General features: G+C 40.7%; 1 protein-coding gene across 1 annotated transcript in view; it reads right to left on the bottom strand.

The window, feature by feature from the left end:
* The window catches only part of Slc2a13 (solute carrier family 2 member 13), a 329,850-nt gene that overhangs the window by 267,044 nt on the left and 39,168 nt on the right, over window positions 1-23,638 (bottom strand). Inside the window, exon 2 of the mRNA XM_052161309.1 lies at window positions 2,613-2,772. Within this exon, the coding sequence (XP_052017269.1) occupies window positions 2,613-2,772 (160 nt within the window). The remainder of the gene's footprint in view (window positions 1-2,612; window positions 2,773-23,638) is intronic.

Genomic DNA, 23,638 nt, shown 5'->3' on the forward strand with positions numbered 1-23,638 from the left:
GGCACCAGCAGACATGCTCAAGTGAATGGAGAAAGCTTGTGAAACCCCAACCCTAAACAAGAGGACTACAGGCAACTCGACAATGTCGATAAGATGGAAAACAGTCTTCCCTAGGGAAGAAACTCCATGGAGTTATTTAATATTAAATGATCATATCAGCTATGGAAACATATGTACAAGTAATATTATACACACTGAGCAGGTTGTATTTATGTATTTAATAATGCATATGTGCACACATATGTAAGAGCAATTTATGAAAAAAATGAGATCACAAATTTGAAAGAGAGCATGCAGGGGTCTATGGGAACATTTGGAGGGAAGGAAGAGAAGGGAGAAGTAATGTGACTATATTATAATCTCAAAGCATAAAAACAATAATAAATACAATTATAGCTCTACAGTTTCTCTGCTGAAAAGCGATGGCCCTACATGCAGCTGCATTCCTAGACACACAGAATTCAGCTGATCTCTTGAGGATTTGCTACCTCACATATCCATATACAGTATTTTTTTTCTCTCTCTCTCTCTGAGGTTTAGCTTTACCACCTTACACCCATCCCTAGCAGCAAGCAAATATACAGACCATAGAATGGTCATATTCCTTTAGCTTCTCTTGCAAGCCACCTCCCATGGCACTCAACTCTGATTCATGCATCAGAACATGAGAAAACTATGAAACTCATTCATGAAGTGGTTGCTGTTTACCAAACACTGGGCTGAATATTTGGATTATTTTATGTGCAAAATATTTTAGTTTCTACAATGATCTCACGAGAGTACTTTTTTTTTTTTACTCCCACATTTTCGGGAAGAAATTAAGCTCAGAGAGACCACAGGAAATGAAGGTGATGAATATGCGGTAGAAGATAGATTATTATTTGGATCTGGGATTTTTATCGCTAATCTTTATGGGGACCAAGGCTTGCCCCAGTAACTCCACCTTTACAGAAGCCCAACAAACTCATCAACTCTTTACTTTATGGTCTTCCTTACTCTCCTAACCATGACTAAAACCGTTAAATGGTTAGCCTTTGCTAAAATGGGACTGTGCTTACTGTACACAGTGTATAATACATATACATATACATATACATATACATATACATATACATATATAATATATGTGCATATATAATATATATATGTTATACATTATATATGTGTGTGTGTACTATGTATACATATATATTATATAATATATATGTGTGTGTACTGTATACATATATATTACATAGATATACTGTATATAGTATGTAAGCCACATTCTTACTGAAAGGCTAACCATTTAACATGTATAGTAGTCATATATGTAATATATATATCATATATTTATATATTCATATTACATTATATTTATATTTTAATATATATATTAATCCCAATAAAAATCTATCAAAATATAATAGGTGACTTAGATCTTCTAAAAGTTGTGTATGTGCCTATAAGCACAGACTTCTCATAAGCTTCAAATATTCAAAATAGCAGATTGAACTGGTAATATCAGCACGCATCCTTTCTTTTCATCTACACAGTAGGAAATAAAGACTGAAGCTTCCACTTTAAGTTCCCAGCAATCTCCTAAGTCTGTCAAGACTGACTTCTCCAGGAGAAAGCTAGGCAGCAAACTTTTATTCCAACTGTGTATCTGGGTTAGCGAGCCTTGGAGAAGTGGGCTCTTGCTGACTTCATCTGACTTCTCACAAAGCCTTTCACAGATTATTCCAAGCCACATGGCTTATGGTACTACTTGTACAGCAGTTTGGGTCTCTCTGTCTCCACCAGACTAGGGAACATCTTTTTGAGCTGCTTCAACATTGCAAAAGCCATAGAAGCAAGGGCCCAAGCCTCTCAGTCAACATTCTTACAGAGCTTAAGTAGTCAACGCCGAAAAAGCATTTGTTATTTTATATATGTATATATATAAATTATATATATATATAATTTATATATATATATAATTTATAAAACACTGACATAAAAATAAGTTGGACAATATTTGATAGCCTGGTGTGACTTTTAATAATAATTTTCTAAAATAATTACATGAGAGTGTTGTTTCAAATAGTATAAATGTATGGATAAATATGCTGTGCCCCATCTTTAAGCCTTAATAAAACTTATTCTTTATAAATATACACCATATATTTAATTTTAGCTTTTATCATCTTATCATTCTCATTTATTTTGATTCCAATTATGATCAGGGAATATTTTTTATTTTAATCTTACATACATATATTTTAATAATTAAATATGTGTTTTAAAATACTGTTTCTTAAGATGAGGATGTAGCCTCTTATACCCAAAGGGAAGCTTTTTATGCCAGTCACTCAAGTATCTCAGGAACAATATACGTATTCATTGTGTGATTATATGTATAAAAGGTTGTCTGCAGTTAAATGCTTAGGGAAAAAACATTCCCCTGCAAGCATCAATTCTTAATGGGATATTCCTTGTCTATCATTAAGATAAACATGTATTTCTGGACTACTTTCAATTTTGCTGAATGCCACCTACATATGAATTACAATGGCTCAAAATATCTTGAGTTTTTGTAGCGCCTCAAAGTTGTAGTTTATTTGAATTCCAGATAAGAACTATTTACAAACCTCCATCCATCCTTCTGCAGGTAACTGAAGGCTCCATCGACAACACTTGCAAAAAACTGTCCGCCTGTGATGAAGAGGGTGTTGATGGTGACCAAGCGACCTCTCAGGTTGGGTGGAGAGACCTCGGCTATGTACACAGGCACTGTCATGGATGCGATGCCTGCAGTGAAGAGTTAAGTAAACGTGTCAGTACATGTAACTCACGCAAGGCTAAAACATGCGTACAAATACGACCTTTCACCCTTACTGGGAGCATAGGTTAGCTTATACTTAAGATTTTTGTTTGTGACTGTTATGACACTATGGCACACAAGTAAAACAGTATGTGAGGTTCCAACATCTGAATCATTTTTATACTATTTGTTATTATTATACTATTTATTAAACTCATTCATTTTCTTATTTTATTCAGTAAAGTCTTATGTAGCTGATCACGAACACAGTTGGTAACTAAGAATGACCTTGAATTTCTGATCCCCCTTCCTCTACCTCCCAATGCTTAGCTTGCACTGTCATTTGAAAGCCCATATATGGAAGAACCTCAACAGTCCTACAATGACATTAAATGCATATGTATTCTTTTCAACTTTATGGGCTAAAGATATAAAACCATGCTCTAGAAAGAATAATATAGGAGGCTGGAGAGATGGCTCAGCAGTTAGGGGCACTGACTGCTCTTCCAGAGGTCCTGAGTTCAATGCTCAGTAACCACATGGTGGCTCACAACCATCTGTAATGGGATCCACTGCCCTCCACTGGTGTGCCTGAGGACAGCTACAATGTACTCACACAAAATAAAATAAATAAATATGCATTTTTAAAAAAGAACAATGTAATTGCTAAGTTATTTTAATCTATATGGAAATGTAGTCAGATAACAGTGAGAATAAAACACTGTTTATAATACAATAATTTATATCAACTATTCAAATTCATTATCTGGAAGAGATACACCAAATCCTTTCATTGGTTTACTGATAAGAATGTCTCATTAGCTCATGCCATTCAATTTCCCAGAGATATGTTTCACAGGTAGCTTATAATCACAGAACTTGTAAGAATCTACAGGTCCTAGAAACAGATGATCTTAAACTGAGAAGTTGTTATGGGGCTGGGGTGTGTCAGAAAAGTGTTCATATAGTCATTTATATACCTTAAATCATATATAAAGATGTTATAAATCAATCTCTAGATTAAGATGGAACACCAGATCTGCACAACAGACCCTCATAGAACTGCGCTTAAGGGACTGGTTTGTACTGAATAATGCACCTAGACACCTGACTCTGTTTCCTGGCCTGGGGCCCTTGTGTTTCAGACGCTTTCTTCCCCACCCATATTCAGCAACAGCTGTCTGCACTCAGGGACATCAATATCTGCGGACATCAATATCTGCACGACAGAGATTGGGCCTAGGGGCTCATGCAGGCTGGACACTGCCAGTAAGCTATATACTCAATTCACACCAACTTTTGTTTGCTGATCCCTACCCCAAACCGCATAGCTCTCTCTCATATAAGTACCTCATGCTAACCGCCTGTACCCTGGACCTCTGACTCTCTTTCACTCGCTTCCATCTCTATATCTACTCCCATCTAGTGTTTTGAACTCCACAAAACTCCCTGCCAAGGCCACAGTCATTGGATACTTTACCATTTGTATCTTTTGTAATATTTTAATTATCCTTACCCATCTTCCAGTTAGGTAACTGAATTTAAAAAAACAAACCTGGAAATTCACTCTAGAAAGGGATGCATATAAGCAGTTAAGTTTTACTGGTAACTGTTTGCTCCTGTAGTGCCCACCAGTGTAGGTAGAGAAGCTTATTATTTTTATCATTTTATTATTAATTTTATTACTTATATTATTTTTCATAGCATAAGCAGAAAGAGTCTCAAACTTAAATCATCACCATCTTAGTGTAGTATTAGTACAGGAGAGACCACCCTAAGAAGCCTTCTCTGGGACTTGGAAATAAGGATTTTCAACAAATATTAACAAGTTTACTTGCATATTCTCCTCACTTCCTCGACTACATGACCATCTCAATAAAATTTCACAAACAAGTACTAGTTTATGGTTTGTTTGTTTTTATTCTCTACAGGACTAGGTACAAACCTTCATTCCACTTCTCTCTTAGCTAGAGATCAGCCTCATCAGCCTAGACCACTAAATATGGAAAACCAGAACCATACATTTAAGCCATACATGCTTGCCTCCAAACCACAGATTTTACACGATAAGAAATGTAAACATGTCCTCGGGCCTTTAGAAAGTTCAGTGGTTTAAAACAGATACCAGTACATTGGCTGTAATGGATGGTGGCCAAGAAATAAGATTGGAGAGCTAGAAATCTCTAGATCAATGTTAAATAGAGCTGTAAAGAGCTGCCAGATTCTGCCCAGTGGTGTCAATACTGATTAAGTACTTCTGTTAGAACTGCCTCAATATGTTAGTTAGGTATTTTCTATGTAACAATTACAGCCCTAACCCTCAGCAGTCTCTACAGAGAGCATGCCATTACCCCACTTCACACAGGACATCATCTCAGGGCATGTAGTAAGCCAAAGAACCTAACAGATGCCAGAAGCCAACGTAAATGCCACACATTAAACCGGATCATAGCCACAGATGACAGTCAGCTCAGGGACCACACGTTTCTATATGCGCCCTATCAGTTACAAGCTGGGTAAGCCGATACAAGTTATTTAACCTTTCCAGGTCTCCAATTCCTCATCTACAGAATGGAAAGATCAAAACGCCTTCAAAGAAATTGAGAAATGTCAACAGGTCTACAGAGTAAAGCACCTCAATACAGAAGGTACGCGACACTAGACATTATCACCGTTGGTATTCTCTTTAGATAGGAAGTCTCCCAGTCTTCGGATTCAGTTCAACATGCATCATAGGCCAATACTGTGAGCAAAAATAAGCAAAATTGAACCCATTCATTTGAATGAAGCTAAGCACAAACCACACTTACAAATACGTGTAATCAAATAAATGATTGAACCTGACATGGCAGGGTGGTTATAAGACATTCCCTGGGTTCCCGTTTGTGATGCTAACTGTGCATGCCCATTATGAATCAGGAACTAAGACTGGCTGGAGAGACAACTCTTCCTAACATGAGATAGCGTGATGTTTTTATCGATTAATTATTAAGTGTGTGGCGAGCATGTGAAGAAATGAAATGTAGAGGATGGAAGGTCACACACACACATCAATCAAGGTACATCCATGTACCAGAGGCTGCCACAGGAGATATAATCATGATTCACATGGAGCTTAGAGGCTGTAGTAATGGACTAGCCAGTCTAAAACTCAAAATGAAGAATTCCTCCTGACACTGAGATCCAGTGTGTGAGGAAGAGCTGGGGACGAGAACTTTAGACAAAGTCTCAGAAGCACAACCAATTGCAGGAGAATGTTCAGAGATACATAGCCACCAATAAAAAAGGTAAGAGGCTGAATCCTTTGATTGATACTTAGAAGTCTTGAGTAGCACATAAGAGGAAACGGCTTCATCAGATGCACATCCGGGCAGGTCCCTGAAACTTTCTATATACCTGAAACTGTACTTCATGTATGATGCTTCTGCGTCGTATCTCCACAGCACCGCCATTACAGGTCTGTGCCACCACACCAAGCTTATGTGGTGCTGAGGATGGGACCTGAGACTTCACCCATGCCAGTAGGCAACTGCAAAGCCATCTGAGATATACCCCTGGCCCAGATGTACAGTTTTAAAGGATAATTATAGCTGGAGTAGAGAAATGTGATTGGAAGGGAGCAATGCCTGTAGAAGGATAGAGAGAGTACGAGAGAGAGAGAGAGAGAGAGAGAGAGAGAGAGAGAGAGAGAGAGAGAGAGAGAGAAGAGTTCTGTAGTTAGGACTCAAACCACCAAGAGATAGAGGAATAAATGACAGGCGATGGGAGGAAAAGCCTTAAGGTTGATGATCAGGTCCCTACAGTAAGCAATGAAGGCTATACTGGGTAATCTGAATAAAACAGAGACTACTTAGTAATTAATCCTAGCACGCAAGAGTGGTAGAGGCAGGTGGATCTCTGTGAGTTTGAGGCCAGTTTGGCCTACAGAGCTAGTTACAGAACAGCCAAGGCCACACAGAGAAACCCTGTCTTGAAAAAACATAATAATATTAACAGTAATAGTAAGAAGAGGAAGAGGATGACAAAGAGGAAAAGAAGTCAGTCATAGCAGTAGTAGTAGTAGTAGTAGTAGCAGTAGCAGTAGTAGCAGTAGTTGTTGTAGTAGTAGTAGTAATAGTAGTAGTAGTAGCAGCAGCATAAGCAGTAGTAGTCACAGTAAACTTAAGTGTAAGATAAAGCCAGAGATGGCGCAGAAGTGGCCTGTGAGATGCAACTGGTGAGAAGCAGTGTTTCCGGAATACACAGGGGATAAAGGTTAACTACATGTAGTGTTCCCAGCATCCTCTTCTTCTCGACTCAGAGTCTGCCAAAACCTCTAACCGTTTACCTTTCTCATCCATCATGGGAGAATTTGGCCTTGTCAGCTTAGGTTTTATGTGATCACCGTTGTAGGCAAAAAAGGGGAGTTTGGGACAGAAAAAAATATACAAGGGTAAAATAAATCTGATTTGTGGAGACAAATTCATATGAAAAAAAGACAGAAGGTATTAAGTACGATGCCTGGGATGCGATGGGGGAAACGGCAAACCTGCGATACAGGGACTCAACTTCAAGGGTGGATGTGGTTGGTGACAGAATGTAAGAACTAAGCGTAAGTGACAACCTGCACGTTGCTCCTCCATTAAAGGCCAGGTCTGATTTTCAGTAACATCAGATGCCCTGCAGTTGTTGGACAACAGTTCTTTAAATGCAACTTCAAACCCAGACAGGGACAGGAAATGCTTGGAAGTCACACAAATATTTAGGGCTCAAAAGGTGAGCAGCGGGAGCCATACACCTAACTGTGACTAGAGCAGCGCATCATACTCAGACTCCAAAGTACATTTGAGAAGATGCTGAAAGCCACATCCTGAAGTTAAAACAAACAAACAAAACAAACAAACACTGTGAAGGGGAACAGTAAATGGAACCTGCCTGCCCCTTGAATACCACAGGCCAGTCCTGAACGCCATTCTATCAACAAGTATGTAGACACTGAAAAGCAAAGATAGTCTGTAAAGACTGCTGAAGAGACAGTCACAAAGTTTGGCTTCGTTTCAGAAAATACCCCAGATATTAATGTCACCGTGGTTTTGGAGTCTCCTATACTCAGTTCTGTTAAATGCTATTCAAGCACCGAGGGACACACCTCTGCTTAGTACATGGCCCTTAGGAAATAATATCCCAGAGATGCTTTAACTGAAAGAGGTCTTCTCTCTTCCCCACACTAACTCCTGGCTGTGTGAGGTCCTGGGAGCAGGCATCATGCTAAAGAGATTAGGTCAATCTTTAAGAAGAATGGGAACAGAATACACTGAATTGTGTTCTCGTGTGCTGCACAAATTAAAGTCCATGCAGCTGCTGTATGAAACTGGAGAAGGAACCTGGTGTTCCCTCCGCTCACCGTGTTCAAATGTGCATCCGTCATGCACAAACCCCGCTAATCAACAGTCTGCCATTAATGAGAACAGCTCATGCAAGCAGCTGATTTATGGATTTCTAAATGGCCAAGCCCAGCTCTGAGAAGCCCTGGATGTTAAGTTATTATTAAGTTATCCTAAACCTCCTTTCCACTCCTCAGAAATCAATAGAAATATGTCCAGATCCCAATCTCTCTGTCCTGATAAATGACTACTAAGTAAAGCCAGCAAATGTGAGCGTGTGTTTTAAATCACTATGAAGTGTTTGTTTGACTCAGTTATAGGTTTAAATGAACAACAAGAGCATTCAAATAAACAAGCAAGAACTTTATTATGCATATATCTTTTGTAAAGACAATGTCCTGAGACTCATATTTCTGCCCTGGTACAAACCAAAGATGCTAGCTGATGATTCTCAAAATTAATAGTTAATAGTCAGAGGTTTAAAGTGTGTATATTAATGATGCATAAGTTTTAAGAAGATTCTATGAAAGACTTTTATTTTTCCCTCTATTTTGATCATTAACTGCACAGAATTGGTGTCTAATAAAATATCAAACTTTATTCTCTGTGTGTGTTTATGTACTGTTTGCTCATGTACATGTTCATGTGTGTGCATGTGTTCATATGTGCACACATGTTCAGTTCATGTGTGTGCACATATTCATGTGTGTGCACATAAGAAAAGCAGAGGCTAATATCAGGTGTCAGTCTCCTTTATAGTTTTCCACAGTTTTTGAATCAGAGTTTGTTATTTTATCTAAAGCTCACTGATTTGACTAGACTGAATGGCTAGTAAGCCTCCAGAATCATCCTGTCTCTGCCTCCTCTGTACTAGGATTATGGGTATGCACTGCCACACACAACTTTTTTGCATAATCTAAATTTGGCTCCTTGAGTGTGTGTGTGTGTGTGTGTGTGTGTGTGTGTATACATATATCACTTTACTAGCCAAACTATCTTCCCAGCCCCAATCCCCAATTCTAACCTTAATAGTCCAAATGAAATCTACGAGGTCACCATAAAGAATTAGTGGTACAAGTATTAATAGCCTTCTAGAGCAAACATAACCATAGAAATCCATGTTGGTGTTATTTTCTGATATTAAAAGTTTAAATTCTTTTTTAAAAAAAATGAGGTTACATCAAGAAAGCTTGTCATCATGCCTGACTTAAGAAGCATTGCCAGGGGATGGCCCCTGGGACACCACTGCAAGCCCATCCACATGAGAGAGCTGACTCGCCTCCCACTTATACAGGAGGCAGAGACGCTGCCTTCCAAAACCTGCTGGAAGCCCTTTAAAAGGCCCGAGTCAGAAATTTAAGCAACTTCATAACCAAACAGCATTAGAAACGCCCGTTGTGATAGACAAATACCCATGAATCACAGCAGTATCTCAGCATGATAAGCCGTGCAGCATCTAATTAGCTTCTGAGAAGTGCAAGAGCTACCTTCTATTAATAATGCTCCTAGACCATGGGTTGTGATGGCCTGAGTTCATTTTCAAAACCCAATACATCCTCATCTCTAAAGAAGGCACCTCAATAAAAAGACACAGGATCTAAGGGAGAAGGCCCCTTAGTGCAGTTAGGATCTGTTGGCTGCTGTATCTTTATTCTTCTAACTAGCTAAGTGTCTGCTGTTACCAGGTTGCTAGCTTACCTGAGAATTCAGCTCTCACTTTTTTTCTAATAAGCCTTGAGACACTCCAAGAGATGTTAGGCAACTTCCAAATATGCTAAGACCTACAAACGGCACAAAACTGTCTGTCATGAGCTAAAAGCCATCCCCAGAGATGATTACAAAATTAACATTCTAGAGTTTCAAATAGCTCCTGACAAAGCATTATATAATTATTTTCAGCATTTACATGTGTACTATCTCTCTCATTGGCTCTGCTTTTAAAATCCAGTATGGTGTGTGTGTGTGTGTGTGTGTGTGTGTGTGTGTGTGTGTGCACATGCTGTACAACTACCACAGCATGCATGTGGAGGTCACTGAGTCCCAGAAAAATTGAACTCTTCTTTCCGGATATGTCTGGGTTTGTGTTAATCTGACAAAAACTCACAAGCACAGATGAAGAGGGGAATGAATACCTCAGAAATATGACAGTGGGATTGACCCCCGATCCCATGCCACAACCCATATTAGTAACCCTGGAGTGGGACCCTTTCTTTAAGAGACTTCTGCTTTCCAGGAACTCTGTTTGCTCCCTTTCTCTTACTTAACCTGTCACCTGTAATAAAAATCCTTTCTGGACCTCGCCATCCAATTGTCCCTCAAATTCATTCTTCAAGTTCACTAGAAAAAGAATGAGAAGCTATTGGCCCGGGCTACCATTTTTAGCACTGTTTTGTTGTTGTTGTTGTTGTTGTTGTTGTTGTTGTTGTTTTTCCCAGCACCCTAGCTCTGCAAGTTACAGCTCATCTTCCCTGAGAAAGGCTCCATTAACTCATGGATCCCAAATTTCCCCCACATGGATGCAGAAGGATGAGAAGGTAGAAGGTTGCTGAATATGACAGGCACAGCTAAAGAGGATCAGTCAGTCCTGGATCCCAGCCATGAGGTGATACAGCTCACCTTCAGGATGGGTTTTGCCTCCTCAGATGACTCTTTTAGCAAACAATCGGAGAGAGGTATGTCTGAGATAAATTCCTACGCAGCCAGATTGACAATAAAGATAGCAGTCAAGATTTTTTCCAATGGATAAATCAATATAATAAAAACTATTTAAAATTTAAAAGCAATTTTTAATCCCACCCTTTGGGGGGGGGACTGTTGGAATACAGAAATCTTTAAGTGGTTTCTTTGCTTCAGGTATTTACCAACGTTTAGCTTGACTTTATAGTTTATGAGAAATTCAAAATGAGATAAATTTCCCTATATATGTTTTAGCAAAAAAAAAAGTATGAAGGAAAATCGGTTGCAGTTTTCTATTGCTAATCTGTTGCTGCTGATAGTGCTTACCTATTAGTTCACAACTGACTGCTCGCCAGCAAGAACAGAATGCAACGCACTAGTTCTCTGTGGTGCTGAGGAAAGAGCACCCCCACGGCTGCCCTTGCCAGATCCTGCTTCACAATCTCTCTTGGTGTTTGCCTTGCAGAGTTCACTCAGCAACCCTCTCCTTTCACCAAACAGCTCTGCAGACTATGAAGAGGAGCCCTCCCTATCCAAACGGTTAAGACATAATTCCCACATCCTGGCTTATATTTATAGGAAACAGAATTGCTTGGCAGACTTGGAAACACTTCCTGGTAGTCTCTATTTGTGTGTGTTATCTAACACAGAGCTTGTGGCAAACTTCTTTGAGATTCAATGTGCAGGAAAGTATCATGTTTATAAGAACTACAAACCCTTGGAGGTCAGGTTCCATTGTGATGCTCTGGAGAGAAGGGGGGGAGGGAAGGGAAAGAGAGGGGAAGTGGGAGAGAGAGAGGAAAAGGGAGAACAAGGGAGGGAAGGAAAGAGGGAGGGGAGGAAGTGAAAGCAGAGGGAAGAAGGAAGAAGGAGGAGAGAAAAGGAGGAGAGAAAAAGAGGAGGGAAAGAGAATGAAAGAAAGAAAGAAAGAAAGAAAGAAAGAAAGAAAGAAAGAAAGAAAGAAAGAAAGAAAGAAGAGAGAGAGAGAGAGAAAGACAGGAAGGAAGGAAGGAAGGAAGGAAGGAAGGAAGGAAGGAAGGAAGGAAGGAAGGAAGAAAGAAAGAGGAAAAAGGAAGGAAGGAAGGGAAGGAACGAAGGAAGGAACGAAGGAAGGAAGTTGGTTGGTTTTTGTTTTTGTTTGCTTTTGTTTTGTTTTGTTTTGTTTTGTCTTGTTTTTATGGGCCAGGCTTAATAGTGTTTTGAGAAGCAGATGCAGAAGGATGGTGTCAAATTCAAGGAGAGCCTGGGCTGCACAATGAGTTCCAATGAGATAGTATCGCAAAAAAAAAAAAAAAAAAAGGATTACTTGAGCTTTTCCACTAGAATTCAACTTCCTGTGGTACAAACATTCTTTCTATGGGAATTGGGGCACAGGAAACAATACAAATATCCTTTGACTTTTCCCAATAACCACCAAATTATAGCAGACTAATTTTCTGGTTTCTACAGAGAATGAAATCTCAGATCCTTCAAATTTCTTGACATGTTCACCCAGAAGAGGCCAACATAAGACTCTTAATAATAATAAAGACTTTAAAAAAAAAAAAAACTAAGACATAAGGACAAACAAATCTAGAAATATATCACTATTTCAAACTATTCCACAAAATAGAAACAGAAGGAACACTACCCAATTCCTTCTACGAAGCCACAATTACGCTGATACCAAAGCCACACAAAGATCCAACAAAGAAAGAGAACTTCAGATCAATTTCCCTTATGAACATCAATGCAAAAATACTCAATAAAATTCTCGCCAACCGAATCCAAGAACACATCAAAACGATCATCCACCATGATCAAGTAGACTTTATCCCGGGAATGCAGGGTTGGTTCAATATACAGAAATCCATCAATACAATCCACTACATAAACAAACTCAAAGAACAAAACCACATGGTCATTTCATTGGATTCTGAAAAAGCATTTGACAAAATTCAGCATCCTTTCATGCTTAAAGTCTTGGAGAGAACAGGAATTCAAGGCCCATACCTAAACATAGTAAAAGCAATATACAGCAAACCGGTAGCCAGCATCAAACTAAATGGGAGAGAAACTTGAAGCAATCCCACTGAAATCAGGGACCAGACAAGGCTGCCCCCTTTCTCCTTATCTTTTCAATATTGTACATGAGGTACTAGCTCGGGCAATTCGACAACATAAGGAGGTCAAAGGGATACAAATTGAAAAGGAAGAAGTCAAACTATCATTATTTGCAGACGACATGATCGTCTACCTAAGTGACCCAAAGAACTCCACTAGAGAGCTCCTACAGCTGATAAACAACTTCAGCGAAGTGGCAGGTTATAAAATCAACTCAAGCAAATCAGTGGCCTTCCTATACTCAAAGGATAAGCAGGCTGAGAAAGAAATCAGGGAAATGACCCCCTTCACAATAGCCACAAACAGTATAAAGTATCTTGGGGTGACTCTTACCAAACATGTGAAAGATCTGTATGACAAGAACTTCAAGACTCTGAAGAAGGAAATGGAAGACCTCAAAAAATGGGAAAACCTCCCATGCTCATGGATCGGTAGAATCAATATAGTTAAAATGGCCATTTTGCCTAAAGCACTATACAGATTCAATGCAATACCCATCAAAATCCCAACTCAATTCTTCACAGAGTTAGAAAGAGCAATTATCAAATTCATCTGGAACAACAAAAAACCCAGGATAGCTAAAACTATTCTCAGCAACAAAAGAAAATCTGGGGGAATCAGTATCCCTGACCTCAAGCAATACTACAGAGCAATAGTGTTAAAAACTGCATGGTATTGGTACAGTGACAGGCAGGAGGATCAATGGAACAGGATTGAAGATCCAGAAATGAACCCACACACCTATGGCCACTTGATCCTCGACAAAGAGGCTGAAAACATCCAATGGAAAAAAGATAGCCTTTTCAACAAATGGTGCTGGTTCAACTGGAGGTCAGCATGCAGAAGAATGGGAATTGATCCATCCTTGTCTCCTTGTACTAAGCTCAAATCCAAATGGATCAAGGACCTCCACATAAAGCCAGACACTCTGAAGCTAATAGAAAAGAAACTGGGGAAGACCCTTGAGGGCATCGGTACAGGGAGAAAGTTTCTGAACAGAACACCAATAGCGTATGCTCTAAGAGCAAGAATTGACAAATGGGACCTCATAAAAGTACAAAGTTTCTGTAAGGCAAAGGACACCATCAAGAGGACAAATCGGCAACCAACAAATTGGGAAAAGATCTTCACCAATCCTACATCAGATAGAGGGCTAATATCCAATATATATAAAGAACTCAAGAAGTTAGACTCCAGAAAACCAAACAACCCTATTAAAAAATGGGGTACAGAGTTAAACAAAGAATTCTCACCTGAAGAACTTCGGATGGCGGAGAAGCATCTTAAAAAATGCTCAACTTCATTAGTCATTAGGGAAATGCAAATCAAAACAACCCTAAGATTTCATCTTACACCAGTCAGAATGGCTAAGATTAAAAATTCAGGAGACAGCAGGTGTTGGAGAGGGTGTGGAGAAAGAGGAACACTCCTCCACTGCTGGTGGGGTTGCAAATTGGTACAATCACTCTGGAAATCAGTCTGGCGGTTCCTCCGAAAACTGGGCACCTCACTTCCAGAAGATCCTGCTATACCACTCCTAGGCATATACCCAGAAGGCTCCCCACCATGTAATAAGGATACATATTCTACTATGTTCATAGCAGCCCTATTTATAATTGCCAGATGCTGGAAAGAACCCAGGTATCCCTCAACAGAAGAGTGGATGCAAAAAATGTGGTATATCTACACAATGGAGTACTATTCAGCCATTAGAAACAATGAATTCATGAAATTCTTAGGCAAATGGATGGAGCTAGAGAATATCATACTAAGTGAGGTAACCCAGACTCAAAAGGTGAATCATGGTATGCACTCACTAATAATTAGTGGATATTAACCTAGAAAACTGGAATACCCAAAACATAATCCACACATCAAATGAGGTACAAGAAGAAAGGAGGAGTGGCCCCTGGTTCTGGAAAGACTCAGTGAAACAGTATTCAGCAAAACCAGAACGGGGAAGTAGGAAGGGGTGGGTGGGAGGACAGGGGAAGAGAAGGGGGCTTACGGGACTTTCGGGGAGTGGGGGGGGCTAGAAAAGGGGAAATCATTTGAAATGTAAATAAATTATATCGAATAAAAAAAAAAGAATTACCAAAAAAAAAAAAACTAAGACATAAGGACAAACAAATCTAGAAATATATCACTACAGAAAAACATATTGTAGTTTCATTCAGTAGCTCAACAGAAAAGTGTTTACCTTGGATGCCCAAGCCCTAGGATTGATCTCCAGCACTGTATATATGTGTATATTCACACATGTATGTATATATACATGTATGTATATATACATATATATTCATACATACATATTTATAGACATAAAAATATAGAGACATAAATATATTTAGACACACACATATATATATATGTGTGTGTGTGTGTGTCAGAGCATATTAATATCCCAAAACGGTATCTTTAATAACTTTAAGTGGTTTGAATGTGAAGTATTTTCAGCCGACAACAATGAAAGCACATGGAACTTTTAGAATCACCAGGAGTGAGCTTTGAGGCTTTATAGCCCTACTCTATTTCCTGATAAGTTTCTGGACCTGACTGTGGATGCAGTGTGGCCACCTGGCCTCCTCCTCCTGCCATCATCATCTCTGCCTGCTGCAGCATCTTCCCCACCATTAAGGTATTCTCCCTTTGAGCAGTAAGCCACCCAAATACATCCCCCACTCTCTGAAACTGGACCTTGTTGGGTATTTTCCCCCACAGTAACAAGAGATATATCTAAGCATTATTAAGATCTGAAAGAAATACATTTACATAGATAGGTATGTGATGTGCTAGATAAAATTTAATATCCATTCATGATTTTTAAATCCACTTAAAATATAAAAGGTCTATTAAAATGCATAACAAACATAAGATTTAGCATAAGCTGATTAACATGTATTATGAGCCTGCAAGACCAAATCAGGCATAAATGATATTCTACTTCTCAATGGGAGAAGTTCTAGCCAGTACACCAATACAAGAAAACACCTTTGTCATTTTGAAAGAGAAAATCATTTATTATTATAGACGATAAAACTGCAAATTTTGTAAAATAAAAATTATGCTGCAAGCATATTATTACTCTTCTTTTTAATCTTCATCTCTTCCCCACCCCAAGCACGTCTGTGGGTGTCTTACACATAAACACCAAGCGGCCTCTCTTTAATATCACTGGGTTTGGTTGGCTTCATTTATTTGATAGGCTCTCCCAGCAGAGCCCAGCCTAGTGTCTAACTCTTGGTAATTTTCTGGTCCCAGACGTCCAATTGCCAGGATCATATATTTGTAACACGGGGCCCTGATTTTGGTTTGTTTAAGTGTTTGGTTTGTTTTAACAGCAGGCTCTGGCCATGGGGAGCAGGAGGACCTTGCATTTTTCATGGCCTTGAACTCAGAGGCCTCCTTCACAGCCCTGAGAGTCTGAGCATGCAGCACACCACACCTAGCAATAGCATGTGAGTCAGAGTTTAGTGGGGAGGCTTCCTTTGAAAAAGAAGAGAGGAACAAAGGTTTGCACAGTAAAGTGTACCTGTAACCCACTACTCAAGAGCCTAGGGAGAACGACTGATTTCTTGAGGTCAGGTTCAGAGAGCCTGGAAATAAAGCCATAAAAAGAGAAAGAAAAAGAGAAAAAGGTAAAATACCATCAAGTATATTATTGTATGTCTAAATACTAGAGAAGCTTCAAAATAGAAATTTAAAACACACTACACTATTAAGGAACTGGCACTTAGACGTTGCCTTTGCTAAAATCATTAACCTTTCACTTGGATCGACAAGAGAGAAGAACACTCTGGCATCTCTACTGTGATTTTGTAACTGCCTGTCTTCTATACTCAAGCTGGAGGCACAGTGATAAATCAGTCTCTGACCTTTCTGCAGGAGTCACCTTCAATTCCAGGAAGAATAAACCTTAGGAACAGAGCTCTCTCTCGACTGAGGCCCTTGAGCCATGGATGACATGAAAAAGGGCTTCTTCAGATCACCTCAGAACAAGAACTGAAGGAAACAACGGCCAAGCACGTCACACCTTGCTATGCACACCACTTGCCCCTCCACTAATTTAAGATCAGAGTGTAAGTCAGTACTCCAAAAATGAACTTGAGAGTATTTTGTTCCATTTCCCAGTGTGGCCACATTGACTAAATCTCTTTTTTCTCCATCACTCATTTCTAATTAGCATATCAAAACTTGAGAGATCAAGTGTACTGGCTGGTTTTGTGTGTCAACCTGACACATGCCGGAGTTATCACAAAGGAGCCTCCCTTGAGGCAATGCCTCCATGAGATCCAGCTGTAAGGCATTTTTCAATTAGTGATCAATGGGGGAGGGCCCCTTGTAGGTGGTGCCATCTCTGGGCTGGTAGTCCTGGGTTCTATATGAAAGCAGGCTGAGCAAACCAGGGGAAGCAAGCCAGTAAGTAACATCCCTCCATGGCCTCTGCATCAGCTCCTGCTTCCTGACCTGCTTGAGTTCCAGTCCTGACTTCCTTTGGTGATAAACAGCAGTGTGGAAGTGTAATCTGAATAAACCCTTTCTTCCCCAATTTGCTTCTTGGGCAGGATGTTTCTGCAGGAATAGAAACCCTGACTAAGACACCAAGTCACATCTAAGGTGTGGTATCCTCACAGATCTCATTAGGCCATAAAACACTGGTTCAGGCCATTTGATTATATTCATGGGGAAGGCACAGTTGCAGTAGAAGGTATGCTTTTACACAGTCTGTGCCAATCGAGTTGTGGGGTAGTTTGTATATGGGACTCCATTGACTTTGTCTGAATATTTCTAGGTTGTGAATCTCCACCATGATGTTTCTATAGTATTCTATAGAACAGTTAATGATGTGGATCCTGTCATCTCTAACTCTGAGATCTTTTATTCAGGCCCCCTCATGGTACCCATATAATTATGGTCCACAGCATGGAGTGTGCTCTTACAGCTGTCCTCCCTGGTTTGTCTGTGGAATTCTGGGGGCAAAGGTAGCTCATTGGTTCAGGGAGTTGGGGTTGTGATTGTAGAGGTAGAGGTAAAGATTTCAAGTGCCATATTGGCCCCTTTTGACATCTGCTGCTTGAGTTCATGTGTGGAAGTTAGGTTCTGGAAGCTTGGTCTCCATCTTGTATGGTAGCTTCTCTACCCAGGAAGTGCCCCTGAGGATATTAACAGTCATGGCCTCATGCTTCCTGACTGTCTGAGATGAATCCTCAGATCAATGTCTACTGCTAGGCCAGGGTCCATGGCATGATTGCAGACCAGGGTATTCTGCCCTTCATTCTCTCCATCTTCATCAGCTTCTCCATAAAAGGCTTTACTAGGCCTTTGACTGAGAAGCTCTTATGTATGCTGCCATATTTGTTGAGGTCCTTGCCTTTCCCTCCAGCTGTCCTGAGCCCTGCTTGCAGGGCTTGGGACTGAGCTAGTGGTAGAAATAGCAGCTGCTTCCCTTTGCTGCAACTGGAGGCCCAGGCTGGACCACTCCTTCTTGATGCTCATCATGGTGGCCAACTGGTTCTATAGTTCTTCAGCTGTTCACTGGAGTGGCACACTCTGTCTTTGACCACCTGATTCTCCCATCTCCCAGTGGCCTTGGTGCTCTTCCTCAGCGTGTTCATTTAGGACACCACATTGTGGATGGAAGATTGTACTTTCATCAGGTCCATGCTGTGGAGGGAACCCTCCAGGACATCCATCACAGACTACAACTTAAGAAGCTTGGTGCCTGCTTCTTGAGTTTTCCATCCTCCACTCATTCTCACAGGGATTGAGTGGGGAGGACAGAGCAGTCCAGGAGCAACTACAGGTGGCTCCTGAACTCAGTGTCTCCCTGGCATAGAAGTTGTCTACCAATGCATGCCTACTCTGCACCGTGCAGCATGCATCCTTGGTCAGCAGTTGCAGTGATAGTCCAAGTTCTCCCATGTCTTCTGCACCTGTTTCAGGTTGTTGAACAACCTCTCAGGGCAGGTAGAACTGCTTTGGAGCTGCTGCAGCAGCCACAGCTTCAACTGGAGGCAATAAAGTGGGAAGGCTTTGGTAGCACTGGCAACACTATGACCTCCAGGTTGGAGCCCTGCCAGATGCTCCTGACAATTCCATGTTTGTTTGTTTTTAACAGCTGAGTAATATTCCACTGTGTTGTACCATGTTCTCTTTATTAATTATTCTGATGACTGGTATCTAGGCCACTTCCAGTTTCTGCCTATTATGAATACAGCAGCAATGAAAATTGTTGAGCAGGTCTCTCTGAAGTAGGATGAAGCATCCTCTGCATATGCCTAAGAGTGGGCCTTGAAGTAAATCTATTCCAAGCTTCCTGAGGAACTGATTTCAACAGTGGCTATCCAAGTTTTCACTCCCACCAGGCATGGGTGAATGTTCTGCACATTCTCATCAGCATGAGCTGTCATTCGTGTTATTGATCGTAGCCATTCTGACTGGTGTAGGATAAAAGCACAAAGTAGTTTTCCCTCATGACTAAGGATGTTGAACATTACTTTTAGCGCTTTTCAGCCATTAACATTTCTTCTTTCAAGAACTGTTTAGATCTCTATCATAGATTTAGTGAGTTGTTTTCTTGATGCCCATATTTTTTATTTGTTTTTTTCTTGGTTTGGGGGATTGTTTTGGTTTGTTTTCACACACACACACACACACACACACACACACACACACACACACACACGCACGCACACAAAAGATATGAGGGATCTTCCACATAAAGCCAGACACTCTGAAGCTAATAGAAAAGAAACTGGGGAAGACCCTTGAGGACATCGGTACAGGGAGAAAGTTTCTGAACAGAACACCAATAGCGTATGCTCTAAGAGCAAGAATTGACAAATGGGACCTCATAAAATTACAAAGTTTCTGTAAGGCAAAGGACACCATCAAGAGGACAAATCGGCAACCAACAAATTGGGAAAAGATCTTCACCAATCCTACATCAGATAGAGGGCTAATATCCTGTAGGGTTCCATAGCTGCCTGCAGCTATTACGAAGTGGGTTTCTGGAACAGAAGCTGAGGAATAAATAGGGAAGAGGGGCGAAAAGAAGTGCGGCTAAGACAATGTTCACTGATCAAAGCCAGAAACTTTAATGGCGCCAGACCTTTTAACAGTTTGGGCAAACCCTTCCCCCCAGACTCCAGGCTGAGTTCCGGTGGAAGTTGTCTAGCTTCTCTTGGAGGTCCTCGTCTTGACTGCTCCGGCAGCTGGGTGGGTCACCTGTTTAATTCAGGAATTCCTAGACCTGGAGGAACAATGAACTTAACCTTTACTTCTAGCACTCCACCCTAGGTGGAGAAGGATCCTGGCTTTCAGGGAGAAGTTAACCTTGACCAAAGTCAAACTCTGACCAAGTGCAAGACTGCCCCAATATGGCTCTGTACATGTCCTCCTTTTTTTTATTAATTTGAAAATGAGGAGGTAGAAAACAAGTGGATAAATATCCTTCATAAGAAGGCGGGCCTTAACCAGGAGGGGAAGCATTGACCGTAATTCCTCTTAAATATTGTATAACGTCTTTTTCAGAGGAGGGGTAATAGGCTCCCTTATTATTTTAAGGGCAGCCTCTCGACGTTAACCCCTATGCAATTAGGTGTACTTCCTGGGGACTCAGAAGCAGAAATTCACCTCCCCATGCAGTGCTTTGCCTCGCACGTCTCGCTGGTACCCATGTTTGTTCATAAACAAACACACATAGATCTGAGTTCTATGTGGCTCCCTCTTTGGAGATCCACTTGTATAAGTTTTGAAGCCAGGGGGGTCTGCAAGTGTCCACACACTCCAGGCCAGCGAGCTGGTCGTCACCTACTTTTTCTGTGGTGAAGAAATTCCATACAGGAGGATGCTGAAGACTCAGAGCTTGACCCTGGGCCACTTCAAGGAGCAGCTCAGCAAGAAGGGAAATAACAGGTATTACTTCAAGAAGGCGAGTGACGAATTCGCCTGTGGAGCCGTCTTTGAGGAGATACCGGGAGTCGAACCCGGGCCCCATGTGTTCAAGGCATGGTGCTCTACCACTAAGCTATATCAAGAGGCCTGCCATGTACAGAGCCATATTGGGGCAGTCTTGCACTTGGTCAGAGTTTGACTTTGGTCAAGGTTAACTTCTCCCTGAAAGCCAGGATCCTTCTCCACCTAGGGTGGAGTGCTAGAAGTAAAGGTTAAGTTCATTGTTCCTCCAGGTCTAGGAATTCCTGAATTAAACAGGTGACCCACCCAGCTGCCGGAGCAGTCAAGACGAGGACCTCCAAGAGAAGCTAGACAACTTCCACCGGAACTCAGCCTGGAGTCTGGGGGGAAGGGTTTGCCCAAACTGTTAAAAGGTCTGGCGCCATTAAAGTTTCCGGCTTTGATCAGTGAACATTGTCTTAGCCGCACTTCTTTTCGCCCCTCTTCCCTATTTATTCCTCAGCTTCTGTTCCAGAAACCCACTTCGTAATAGCTGCAGGCAGCTATGGAACCCTACATTATCCAATATATATAAAGAACTCAAGAAGTTAGACTCCAGAAAACCAAACAACCCTATTAAAAAATGGGGTACAGAGTTAAACAAAGAATTCTCACCTGAAGAACTTCGGATGGCGGAGAAGCATCTTAAAAAATGCTCAACTTCATTAGTCATTAGGGAAATGCAAATCAAAACAACCCTAAGATTTCATCTTACACCAGTCAGAATGGCTAAGATTAAAAATTCAGGAGACAGCAGGTGTTGGAGAGGGTGTGGAGAAAGAGGAACACTCCTCCACTGCTGGTGGGGTTGCAAATTGGTACAACCACTCTGGAAATCAGTCTGGCGGTTCCTCCGAAAACTGGGCACCTCACTTCCAGAAGATCCTGCTATACCACTCCTGGGCATATACCCAGAGGATTCCCCACCATGTAATAAGGATACATGCTCTACTATGTTCATAGCAGCCCTATTTATAATTGCCAGATGCTGGAAAGAACCCAGGTATCCCTCAACAGAAGAGTGGATGCAAAAAATGTGGTATATCTACACAATGGAGTACTATTCAGCCATTAGAAACAATGAATTCATGAAATTCTTAGGCAAATGGATGGAGCTAGAGAATATCATACTAAGTGAGGTAACCCAGACTCAAAAGGTGAATCATGGTATGCACTCACTAATAAGTGGATATTAACCTAGAAAACTGGAATACCCAAAACATAATCCACACATCAAATGAGGTACAAGAAGAAAGGAGGAGTGGCCCCTGGTTCTGGAAAGACTCAGTGAAACAGTATTCGGCAAAACCAGAACGGGGAAGTGGGAAGGGTGGGTGGGAGGACAGGGGAAGAGAAGGGGGCTTACAGGACTTTCGGGGAGTGGGGGGGCTAGAAAAGGGAAATCATTTGAAATGTAAATAAATTATATCGAAAAAAAAAGATATGAGGGATCTATAAGATTTGTAATTGGCAAAGATCTTTTCTTATTCTGTAGCCTGTCAGTTTGTCTAAATGGTGGTGTCCTTTGTCACTTAAAAGATTTTCATTTCCATGAGGTCCCATTTATTAATTGTTCTTAGTGCCTGTGCTATCACTGTCCTGTCCAGAAGGCCTTTTCCTGGGCCCATGAGTTCAAGACCATTCTCTACTTTCCCTTCTTTCAGATTCAATGCGTTTGGCCTTTTATGGAAGCCCTTCTTTCATCTGAAGTTTTGTGCTGTGTCTTAAGTATGGATCTATTTGCATTCTTCTTCACATCACCAACTAACTTGACCAGCACCATTTGCTGATGCTTTTTCCTATTTGTATTCCCTGGATCTCCTTCAGCTGTCTTAGCTAAGATTTCTAGCACTATACTGAATGAGTAAGGAGAAAGTGGACAACCTAGTCTGATTTATAGTTTTAGTGGAAATGTATTGAGTTTCTCTAAGCTTAGTTTGATGTTAGCTATTGGCTTGCTATAAATAACATATATTATATTGAGCATGCCTCTTGTATCTCTAATTCCTCCAGGACTTTTATCATGAAGATGTGTTGGATTTTTTCAAGGCTCTTTCTACATCTAATAAGGTGATCATGTGGTTTTTGTCTTTCAGTCTAATTACATGATAGATTACATTAATTAATTTATGTATGTTGACCTATTCCTGCATGTCTGGGAAGAAGATGACTTGATCATGGTAGATGAACTTTTTAATGTGTTCTTGTATTCAGTTGGCACATACTGCATTGAAAAATTTTGCATATGCTCATAAGGGAAGTTGATCTGTAATTTTCTTTCTTTCTTTGGGTAGTTTATATATGGGAGTATTTGTTGCTTCATCAAAAGAATTAGGCAATGTTCCTTTTGCTTCTATTTTGTGGAAGAATGTGAGGCATCTTGGCACTGGCTCGTCTTTAAAAGTATGACAACATAATCAGGAGGTAGCAGACACTTTGAACTGGTATATTAGCAAATGCTAAATACTCTAACCAAAACTCAGCCTTTGACTTCAGGGTAATTTCTAAGAGTTCAATGGTGGCATGGGGTAGTTTGAAATATTCCTTGTAAGGTGAAGACTAACTTATTGCACCTGGCCCCTCCTCCCACCAAGAAAGAAGCACAATGCTTACTGGGCCTATTTGGATTCTGATTATTAGCCTGCCAGGGGAACTTGATGGAAACTAAACATTTTGCCATGAGCCACCAAGTTAAGATGCCACTTAAGCTGCCCATCATGAGCTGGTTATGATGTGACCCACCAAACCATAAACA

This window comes from Apodemus sylvaticus, chromosome 17 (genome assembly GCF_947179515.1).
Source record: "Apodemus sylvaticus chromosome 17, mApoSyl1.1, whole genome shotgun sequence".
In the NCBI taxonomy this organism is placed as follows: Eukaryota; Metazoa; Chordata; class Mammalia; order Rodentia; family Muridae; genus Apodemus; species Apodemus sylvaticus.